Consider the following 12303-nt stretch of genomic DNA (forward strand, 5'->3'; position numbering starts at 1 on the left):
TAAAGACTGTAACAAGAGATAAAGAAGGGCATTATATCATAATTAAGGGGTCTATCCACCAAGAAGAACTAACAATTGTAAACATTTATGCACCAAACAAGAGAGCACCCAAATATATAAATCAATTAATCACAAATATAAAGAAACTCATTGAGAGTAATACCATAATAGTAGGGGACTTCAACATCCCACTTACAGCAATGCACAGATCATCTAAACAGAAAATCAACAAGGAAACAATGGCTTTGAATGAGACACTGCACCAGATGGACTTAACAGTTATATTCAGAACATTTCATCCTAAACCAGCAGAATACACATTCTTCTCGAGTGCACATGGAACATTCTCCAGGATAGATCACATGCTGGGACATAAATCAGCCCTCAATAAGTATAAAAAGATCAAGATCATACCATGCATATTTTCAGACCACAATGCTATGAAACTCAAAATCAACCACAAGAAAAAATTTGGATAGATAACAAATACTTGAAGACAAAAGAACACCCTACTAAAGAATCAATGGGCTACCCAGGAAATTAAAGAGGAAATTAAAAAGTACATGGAGGCCAAAGAAAATAATAACACCACAGCCCAAAACCTTTGGGACACAGCAAAGGTGGCCATAAGAGGGAAGTATATAGCAATCCAGACCTTCCTAAAGAAGGAAGAAAGGTCTGAGATACACAACCTAACCTTACACCTCAAGAGCTAGAAAAAGAACAGCAAATAAAACCCAAAACCAGCAGAAGACAGTAAATAATAAAGATTACAGCAAAAATCAATGCTATTGAAACCAAGGGGGAAAAAAGTAGAAAGATCAATGAAACCAGGAGCTGGTTCTTTGGAAGAATTAACAAAATTGATAAACCCAGGGCCAGTTTGATTTAAAAAAAAAAAAATGAAAGGACCCAAATAAATAAAATCAAGAATGAAAGAGGAGAGATCACAACCAACACTGCAGAAATACAAACAATAATAAGAGAGTATTATGGGATAGATGATGGCAGTGTAGCAGGACGCTGGGCTCACCTCGTTCTGCTGATCACTTAGATTCCACCCACATATGCCTAAATAACCCAGAAAACCACCAGAAGACTAACAGCATGGACTCTCCAGAGCCAAGCAAAGATAAGAGGCCCACAGAAGAGAGTAGGAAGGGCAGAGAGGCGGTGGGTGCTACACGGACTGGCGGGAGGGAACCCGGGCAGTGAAGGGGCAGCCCACCAGGCAAGATGGAATCCCGGGGTCTGTCTTGCAAAAGCAGAGGGGCCAGACTGCATGAGTTCTGACAAGGAGTGGGACTTAACATCTAGAATGTTATAAGTCAACAGCTCTGCTCAGAGAGTGGAGGGTGAGAGAACACTGGGAGGGAGAGGTGTTGAGCCCTGGAAGACAGAGCTCAGCTCGGCAGGGAACAAAGCGCTGGCCAGCACCATCTCCCTCTCCCATCCCCCAGCCGAAATCCCAAAGGGAACCAGTTCCCCTCACGGAACTTGCTTGCACCTCGCAAACACCCAACACTGTGCTTCTGTGGATCCATCCCTCTGACGGATCAGCCTCCCTCCTGGTGCTGCAGGGCCCCTCCCACAGCGGACCAATGGCAAGGGAGCTGAGCCTGCCCCTCCCGTCCCTGTGCACCTTGTGGATCCACCCCAGCTAATATGCCAGACCCCATTGAAGCAGCACCACAAGCCTGGCAGTGTGCAAGTAGCCCAGACAGGGGCCACACCACTCCACAGTGAGTCCGGCCTCTCAGAGAAGGGAAGATAAGGTACACATCAGTCTGACTGTGGCCCCAGTGTTGGGCTGGGGACAGACATCAGTCTGACTATGGCTCCACCCACCAATACAAGTTACTCCAGACAGCACAGGGGAAGTGCCCTGCAGTTCCGTGCCACCTCAGGGACTATCCAAAATGACAAAATGGAAGAATTCTCCTCAAAAGAAACTCCGGGAAGTAGCGACAGCTAACAAATTGATCAGAAACGATTTAACCAATATAACGTAACATGAATTTAAAATAATAGTCATAAAATTAATCGCTGGGCTTGAAAAAAGTATAGAGGACAGCAGAGAATCTATTGCTACAGAAATCAAGGGACTAAGAAAGAGTCAGGAGGAGCTAAAAAATGCTATAAATGAGGTGCAAAATAAAATGGAGGCGACCACAGCTCAGATTGAAGAGGGAGAGGAGAGAATAGGTGAATTAGAAGATAAAATTATGGAAAAAGAGGAAGTTGAGAAAGAGGGATGAAAAAAGCCAGGAGTATGAGGGGAGAATTAGAGAACTAAGTGATGCATTGAAACGCAACAATATCCATATAATAGGAATTCCAGAAGAGGAAGAGAGAGAAAGGGGCTGACGGTGTACTTGAACAAATCATAGCTGAGAACTTCCCTGATCTGGGGAAGGAAAAAGGCATTAAAATCCAAGAGGCACAGAGAACTTCCTTCAGAGGTAACTTGAATCGACCTTCTGCACGACATATAGTGAAAATGGCAAAATACAAGGATAAAGAGAAATTTCTGAAAGCAGCTAGGGATAAACACACTCTAACATATAAAGGGAGACTGATAAGACTAGTGACAGACCTATCTACTGAAACTTGGCAGGCTAGAAAGGAATGGCAGGAAATCTTCAATGTGATGAACAGAAAAAATATGCAGCTGAGAATCCTTTATCCAGCAAGTCTGTCATTCAGAATAGAAGGAGAGATAAAGGTCTTCCCAAACAAACAAAAACTGAAGGAATTCATCACACTAAACCAGTCCTACAAGAGATCCTAAGGGGTATTCTGTGAGTGAAATGTTGCAAGGACCACAAAGTACCAGAGACATCACTACAAGCATGAAACCTACAGACATCACAATGACTCTAAACCCATATCTTTCCATAATAACACTGAATGTAAATGGACTAAATGCGCCAACCAAAAGGGTATCAGAATGGATGAAAAAACAAGACCCATCTATTCACTGTCTACAAGAGACTCATTTTAGACCTGAGGACACCTTCAGATTGAAAGTGAGGGGATGAAGAACTATCTATCATGCTACTGGAAGTCAAAAGAAAGCTGGAGTAGCCATACTTATATCAGACAAACTACTTTAAATTAAAGGCTGTAACTAGAGATGAAGAAGGGCATTATATAATCATTACAGGGACTATCCATCAGGAAGAGCTAACAATTATAAATGTCTATGTGCTGAATACAGGAGCCCCCAAATATATAAAAGAATTACTCACAAACATAAGCAACCTTATTGATAAGAATGTGGTAATTGCAGGGGACTTTAATACTCCACTTAGGACAATGGATAGATCATCTAGACACACTGTCAATAAAGAAACAAGGGCCCTGAATGATACATTGGATCAGATGGACTTGACAGATTATATTTAGAACTCTGCATCCCAAAGCAACAGAATATACTTTCTTATCAACTGCATATGGAACGTTCTCCAAGATAGATCACATACTGGGTCATGAAACAGCCCTTCATACATATAAAAGAATTGAGATCATACCGTGCACACTTTCAGACTACAATGCTATGAAGCTTGAAATCAACCACAGGAAAAAGTCTGGAAAACCTCCAAAAGCATGGAGGCTAAAGAACACCCTACTAAAGAATGAATGGGTCAACCAGGCAATTAGAGAAGAAATTAAGAAATATATGGAAACAAATGAAAATGAAAATACAACAATCCAACACTTTGGGATGCAGCAAAGGCAGTCTTGAGAGGAAAATACATTGCAATCCAGGCCTATCTCAAGAAACAAGAAAAATCCCAAATACAAAATCTAACAGCACACCTAAAGGAAACAGAAGCAGAACAGCAAAGACACACCAAACCCAGCAGAAGAAGAGAAATAATAAAGATCAGAGCAGAAATAATATAGAATCTAAAAAAAACTGTAGAGCAGATCAATAAACCAACAGTTGATTTTTTGAAAAAATAAACAAAATTGATAAACCTCTAGCCAGGCTTCTCAAAAAGAAAATGGAGATGACCCAAATAGATAGAATCATGAATGAAAATGGAATTATTACAACCTATCCCTCAAAAATACAAGCAATTATCAGGGAATACTATGAAAAATTATATGCCAACAAACTGGACAGCCTGGAAGAAATGGACACATTCCTAAACACCCACACATTTCCAAAACTCAAACAGGAAGAAAGACAAAACTTGAACAGACCCATAACCAGTGAAGAAATTGAATCAGTTATCAAAAATCTCCCAACAAATAAGAGTCCAGGACCAGATGGCTACCCAGGGGAATTCTACCAGTCGTTTAAAGGAGAGATAATACTTATCCTTCTCAAGCTGTTCCAAGAAATGGAAAGGGAAGGAAAACTTCCAGACTCATTCTATGAAGCCAGTATTACTTTGATTCCTAAACCAGACAGAGACCCAGTAAAAAAAGAGAACTACAGTAAAAAAAAAAAAAAGAGAGAACTACAGGCCAATATCCCTGATGAATATGGATGCAAAAAATCTCAATAAGATACTAGCAAATCGAATTCAACAGCATATAAAAAGAATTATTCACCATGATCAAGTGGGATTCATCCCTGGGATGCAGGGCTCGTTCAACATTTGCAAATCAATGTGATACATCACATTAATAAAAGAAAAGATAAGAACCATATGATCCTGTCAATCGATGCAGAAAAAACATTTGACAAAATTCAACATCCTTTCTTAATAAAAACCCTCAAGAAAGTCGGGATAGAAGGAACATACTTAAACATCATAAAAGCCATATATCATCCTCAATGGGGAAAAACTGAGAGCTTTCCCCCTGAGATCAGGAACATGACAGGGATGTCCACTCTCACTGCTGTTGTTTAACATAGTGTTGGAAGTTCTAGCATCAGCAATCAGACAACAAAAGGAAATCAAAGGCATCAAAATTGGCAAAGATGAAGTCAAGCTTTCACTTTTTGCAGACGACATGATATTATACATGGGAAACCCGACAGACTCCACCAAAAGTCTGCTAGAACTGACACATGAATTCAGCAAAGTTGCAGAATACAAAATCAATGTACAGAAATCAGTTGCATTCTTATACACTAATAAGGAAGCAACAGAAAGACAAATAAAGAAACTGATCCCACTCACAATTGCAACAAGAAACATAAAATACCGAGGAATAAACCTAACCAAAGATGTAAAAGATCTGTATGCTGAAAACTATAGAAAGCTTATGAAGGAAATTGAAGAAGACATAAAGAAATGGAAAAACATTCCGTGCTCATGGGTTGGAAGAATAAATATTGTCAAAATGTCAATACTACCCAAAGCTATCTACACATTCAATGCAATCCCAATCAAAATTGCACCAGCATTCTTCTCGAAGCTAGAACAAGCAATCCTAAAATTCATATGGAACCACAAAAGGCCGCAAATAGCCAAAGTAATTTTGAAGAAGAAGACCAAAGCAGGAGACATCACAATCCCAGACTTTAGCCTCTACTACAAAGCTGTAATCATCAAGACAGCATGGTATTGGCACAAAAACAGACACATAGACCAATGGAATTGAATAGCGACTCCAGAATTGGACCCTCAAAAGTATGACCAACTCATGTTTGACAAAGCAGGAAAGAATATCCAATGGAAAAAAGACAGTCTCTTTAACAAATGGTGCTGGGAGAACTGGACAGCAACATGCAGAAGACTGAAACTACACCACTTTCTTACACCATTTACAAAAATAAACTCAAAATGGATAAAGGACCTGAATGTGAGACAGGAAACCATCAAAACCCTAGAGGAGAAAGCAGGAAAAAAAAACCTCTCTGATCTCAGCCGCAGCAATTTCTTACTTGACACATCCCCAAAGGCAAGGGAATTAAAAGCAAAATGAACTATTAGGACCTCATGAAGATATAAAGCTTCTGCACAGCAAAGGAAACAATCAACAAAACTAAAAGGCAACCGATGGAATGGGAAAAGATATTTGCAAATGATATATCGGATAAAGGGCTAGTATCCAAAATCTATAAAGAGCTCACCGAACTCCACACCCGAAAAACAAAGAACCCAGTGAAGAAATGGGCAGAAAACATGAATAGACACTTCTCTAAAGAAGACATCCAGATGGCCAACATGCACATGAAAAGATGCTCAACGTCACTCCTCATCAGGGAAATACAAATCAAAACCCCACTCAGATACCACCTCATGCCAGTCAGAGTGGCTAAAATGAACAAATCAGGAGACTATACATGCTGGCGAGGATGTGGAGAAACAGGAACCCTCTTGCACTGTTGGTGGGAATGCAAACTGGTGCAGCTGCTCTGGAAAACAGTGTGGAGGTTCCTCAAAAAATTAAAAATAGATCTACCCTATGCCCCACTAATAGCACTGCTAGGAATTTACCCAAGGGATACAAGGGTGCTGATGCATAGGGACACTTGTACCCCAATGTTTATAGCAGCACTCTCAACAATAGCCAAATTATGGAAAGAGCCTAAATGTCCATAAACTGACAAATGGATAAAGAAATTGTGGTTTATATACACAATGGAATTGTGGCACACTACGTGGCAATGAGAAAGAATGGAATATGGCCTTTTGTAGTAATGCAGATCTTAATGGAAACTATGACGGCATTAAGGTTATGGTAACTCACTGCGAAGTGAATTCATTTATATCACGTTTGACCACTGGCCAAATTGGGTTATTAAAGGGAGAAATAATAGAAATGATGAGTAGGCCAGGCACACCAATCCTCAGGGGTCTCACTCCATGGCTCTCAGCTTCACAAACCTCATGTCTGTGGCAGATTCTCTCATGGAACCCTTATCGTGGTCTCTCTGGACCTTCTCTCCTCAGCCATATGTTTACAACTTGTTCTTAAAACTGTCAACAATTGTGGTTCATTTGAAGCTTTTGAACTGAAGTCCATAGGGCATGTTTAACTTCTTCAGGGAATTGATCCCCATGTGCCTGTTCTGAAAAGAGCAGATAAAACCTGCATCATTCTGCCTAACACAGAAACTGCAAAGAAGCCCACATCCTGCCTTATAAGAACTTCAAAATCATCTCTCTTAGAAAAGAAATATTAAGGAATTTTCCATCTATCAAAGTTCACTCTTCTATTTCTATCATTGCTTTGGTGGGGTTATTTATTTTTCTTTTTTATTTTACATGTAAAGGACTGTGTCTCTCAGGAACTATGATTTGATTATTGTTTGGATTCATAGAATGGAAGGTAATATGCTTCCTAAGTTAAGCCCCACAGACTTGGGTACTTTCATTAGGAGAAGAGTAGAATGTTTATATGTGGAATCTAAGAAACAAAACCAACAAAACAAAACAGAAACAGAATCACAGATACAGAGAACAACTTGTAGGTTACCAGAGTGGGGAGTGGTTGAGAGAGAGAGGTACAATAGGTGAAGGGGATTAAGAGGTACAAACTTCCAGTTATAAAACAAATAAGTCACAGAGATATAATATACAGCACAGGTGATAATCAATAATGTAATAACTTTCATGGTGGCAAATAGTAACTAGACCTATGATAGTGATCATTTCAAATGCATAAAAATATCAAATCACTATGTTCTACCTGACACTAATGTAAGATTGCATGTCAATTATAATTCAATTTCTTCATGTAAATAAATAAATATCCACCTATGGCCAGTGACTCTTGCAACAAAAAGAGAGAGAGAAGGGGAGAATGTTGACAGGAAGCCAACAGACAGCATGTTAAAATTTATACTACTCGAGACTCACATGTCACATCTCACCCTTAACTTACCTCTTAGAAACAGCAAGGTAAACGTCCCACTACAGTCACTCAGATTGTCAAGGGTGTGAGCACTGTATGTTTTTAAAGTCACTGACTTTATTATTCTATAAATGTATATCATAAAGTCAATCAGTCATGAAAATTGCGATGAAAATGCAGAGGTTGCCAGAGGCCAGAGGTTAGTACAAACAGGGAAGTGGGGGGGGGGGGGGCTGTCGGGGAATCCAGGTCAATGTTTAGTATCACCTAGTGCCTCCAACAGCGTATGGAATAATGGGGAGATTGACAAGAATGATTGTGAGGATATGATTTTTTCTAACCCATATGAATGTGAAATAGAGGGGCATTTTATACTTCTTTGCCTCTGAATCAGAAAAATCTAAAAATGAGGGGTGCCTGGGTAGCTCAGTCAGTTAAGTGTCCAACTATTGATCTCAGCTCAGGCCTTGATCGCAGGGTGGTGAGTTCAAGCTCCATTGAGCTTGAAACCCACGCTGGGCATGGGGCCTACTTTTAAAAAAATAGAAAAAGAAAAATCTAAAAGTGCACGTAAGGTACCACCGCCTAAGTTTCCCTCCTTGGGGATTACCAATTTATCAACAAAGGACTCTTCTTGCCAGAAACATGAATGTCCTTCTTCCTTGTTTCTATACCAAGAACAAAGAACAGGAGGGGCACCTGGGTGGCTCAGTCAGTTGAGCGTCCGACTTCAGCTCAGGTCATGATCTTGCAGTCCGTGAGTTCAAGCCCCGCGTCTCTGTGCTGACAGCTCAGAGCCCGGAGCCTGTTTCAGATTCTGTGTCTCCCTCTCTCTTTGACCCTCCCCCATTCATGCTCTGTCTCTCTCTGTGTCTCAAAAATAAATAAACGTTTAAAAAAATTTTTTTAAAGAATAGAGAACAGGAAAGTTTGAGGCATGATAAACTGTCATCCTTAGTTTGCCCCTGAGGAATCGTTAAGACTTTGGGCAAAATGTGCCACACTGAGATGCTGCCTGTGGTATCTCGAGATGTCTATTCTCAGAGATATATCCCAAATCTACCTACAAGACTTTGAGCATGGCAGAGAAACAAATAAGAAAATGCTAATTAATATGACTTATTGACACCAGAGCCTCTTCATGTACCAAAAGTGCTCACAGTAAAATACAAGATAGTACTGAACCAAAGATCTTAAGTCTTAAATGTCTATTACAAAATTATGCTTCAAAAGAAATAGGGGTGCAGAATAAATCACATATTCATCAAAACCTTCCACCATATCCATGTGGAGAATTTCCTATTGGTTGCTGAAACAAGGAAGTCAGAGATTTTGACAGTAATGGAGATGAGGATCAAATTGTACAGAGAAGGGGAAAGAGCACAAGGAGGGGAAAGGGAAGCACAGAAAACAGAATGATAGAAATAGTTTTACCAAGAGCATATAGAGAAAAGTAACTTAAATGTGGAGATTTCATAAACATTTTGAGATTAAAAGGTTGAAAACGTTATTCTTTTGGGGGGGAAAGGTAATTATTCTGTAATAGATTCTGTTAAGTATCCAGGAATATATCATCTTGGGGAATTTAAAAGACTTTAGGATTGAGGTCTTTCACACAGAAGATATGGGGCTTCCATGGAGCCAAGACCACTGCAATGTGATACTGGTTTGGAGTCAATTGAACAGTCAGTAATATATGACTTGAATCATTACAATCAGCTTTGTCTCTCCTACCCTGAGAAACCTCACTTTTCATCACTCACCTTTTTCCTTCAGATCTCCAAAGGGTCAACAATGAAAAATAGGACGTTTACTGAGTTCATCCTGTTGGGCTTCACAAATCAACCTGAGGTCCAAGTTGTGATATTCATCTTTCTGCTCCTCACTTATGTGATAAGTGTCCTAGGAAATCTGACCATCATCATTCTCACTCAGGTACACCCTCACCTCCAGACCCCCATGTATTTCTTCCTCCGGAATTTCTCCTTCTTAGAAATTTCCTTCACATCCATTTTTATTCCCAGATTTCTGACCAGCGTGACAACAGGAAATAAAGTCATCAGTTTTGCTGGATGCTTCGTTCAATATTTTTTTGCTATATTCCTTGGGGCAACAGAGTTTTACCTCTTGGCTTCTATGTCCTACGACCGCTATGTTGCCATCTGCAAACCCCTGCATTACCTGACCATCATGAGCAACAGAGTCTGCATACAACTTGTGTTCTGCTCCTGGCTAGGGGGATTGCTAGCTATCTTACCCCCAATCACCTTGATGAGCCAGGTGGATTTCTGTGCCTCCAATGTTCTGAATCACTATTACTGTGACTATGGGCCCCTTCTGGAGCTTGCCTGCTCAGACACAAGCCTCCTAGAACAGATGGTCATCTTTGTGGCGGTTGTGACTCTGGTGGTTACCCTGGTGCTGGTGACATTTTCTTATACATACATTATCAAGACCATTTTGAGGATCCCTTCTGCCCAGCAAAGGACAAAGGCTTTTTCCACCTGTTCTTCCCACATGATTGTCATCTCCCTCTCTTATGGCAGCTGCATGTTTATGTACATTAATCCATCAGCAAAAGAAGAAGGCGCTTTCAACAAAGGAATAGCTGTGCTCATTACCTCAATTACTCCCTTATTAAACCCCTTCATTTACACTCTAAGAAATCAGCAAGTGAAGCAAGCATTCAAGGACACCATCAAGAAGATTATGAAGCTTTAAAATTCAGAATACATTTCAATGAAAAATATATTTCACTTAGTAAATATGTATTGAGTGTCTACTATGTTTCAATTGCTGCACTGGCCCTTGAGGATAAAAATATGAAAGGCATATGTCCTAACTTCAAGGAATCCACAGTATGATAGAAAGGTGTATAAACTTTAAATTTACATAATAAGTTTACAAAAAAAATAAAATAACATAGTAAGTGCTATTAGAGAAAGATAAATGAGAATCCATAAAAAGAACAAAGAACAATTGGAGAGAATTAACTATTTTCCAGAAATGACTTGAAAGTCAAAAGGCAAAACATATTGTCTATTTAGAAGAGTGGAAAGATAAGAATTCAGAGTAAGAAAGAGAGGCCATGATGAAGGTATTATTTAATTACAAACTAGGGAATTAGTTGACATTGGTGGGTCAAGAGAAGTTTTAAGAAAGGAAATTATATTATCAGCATTATTTTGAAGGGAATCTAGCATTGGTATTGTTCTTCATCATGGAGCCCTGGGGACTGTGCTTCTGTCAAAGTGTCAATGATTTTGATTCTCCTCCCTTATGCATTCATCTTTCAACTGTAGCCATACTTTCATCCTTCCATAAAGGAAAATAAAATGAATATTTTGTTCATTTGGTCCACTTTTCCCCAAATGAGGTGAAAAATCTCAATATTTTGTCAACTTACACATCCACTTTCTTGAACTTATGGTTAGAAGAGGCTTCTTAAGCCAAGGTTAAAAGCCTCCCACTTCTATGCAGGATCTATTGTTGTTTTTCATAGCACTGACATCTTTTCAAGTTAATGGCTAACATCTCCCACCCTCTCTCTTTGGTAGTTTCTGGTCATTTTTTTTTCTATTATAATTTTATTTTCATCTTTTTGTTTACTTTTGTTAGATATTAGAAAAGACACTGGGGAGCCTGGGTGACTCAGTCGGTTAAGCATCTAACTTTGGCTCAGGTCATGATCTCACAGTTTGTGGGTTTAAGCCCCCACGTTGGGCTCTGTGACAGCTCAGAGCCTGGAGCCTGCTTCAGATTCTATGTGTGTGTATCTCTCTCTGTCCCTCCCCTGCTCACACTCTGTCTGTCTGTCTCTCTCTCTCAAATAAACAAACATTTAAAAAAAAAAACAATTAAAAAAAAGAAGGGGCACCTGGGTGGTTCAGTTAGTTAAGCGTCTGACTTCAGCTCAGGTCTCATGGTCCGTGAGTTCGAGCCCCACGTCAGGCTCTGTGCTGACAGCTCAGAGCCTGGAGCCTGTTTCAGATTCTGTGACTCCCTCTTTCTCTCTCCTCCCCCACTCATGCTCTGTCTCTCTCTTCTCAAAAATAAATAAACGCTAAAAAAAATTTTTTTTAAAGAAAAAGAAAAGACACCTTCTGTGATATGACTCCATTCTTTTAACTTTTCCCCAAGTTTTTGCTTTTGTTCATATCATAAGCCAGGGATGTCTGTCATAAACTGAAAATGAGTATAAAGTATCAATATGGTTTTATATTTAGAATGTTCCAAATTATGAGTGTTAGCAACAAAATGGGATTAGACTACCCTACCAAGGACTCTACACATGGATTTAAGGTAACAACAACTTGAATATGAATTGTTGGTGGTAGGGCCTCAGTTTCCAAGGAACTAAAAACATTTTTGAAAATCTGAGTAGTTGTAAATATTTTAGTAATATCCTAATGCACCGTAGAATGCTGGTTACTGTTTGAAGCACAAGCGAAACATCATCTTGTGTGTTCACATGCTTTATATGTGATAATATGTGATAATATTCTTGAGTGGAATGATGTTTCTTGGGAATTTAAGAAA

The 12303-nt window shown here is 39.5% G+C and overlaps 1 protein-coding gene across 1 annotated transcript; it reads left to right on the forward strand.

The window, feature by feature from the left end:
* Positions 1 to 9558: 9558 nt before the first annotated feature.
* LOC123590932 (olfactory receptor 6C4-like) lies at positions 9559 to 10485 on the forward strand. Its single transcript, XM_045464603.1, has one exon. The coding sequence runs from the start codon at positions 9559 to 9561 to the stop codon at positions 10483 to 10485; it is 927 nt and encodes a 308-aa protein (XP_045320559.1).
* Positions 10486 to 12303: the final 1818 nt, after the last annotated feature.

Source organism: Leopardus geoffroyi, chromosome B4 (genome assembly GCF_018350155.1).
Source record: "Leopardus geoffroyi isolate Oge1 chromosome B4, O.geoffroyi_Oge1_pat1.0, whole genome shotgun sequence".
Lineage (NCBI taxonomy): Eukaryota > Metazoa > Chordata > Mammalia > Carnivora > Felidae > Leopardus > Leopardus geoffroyi.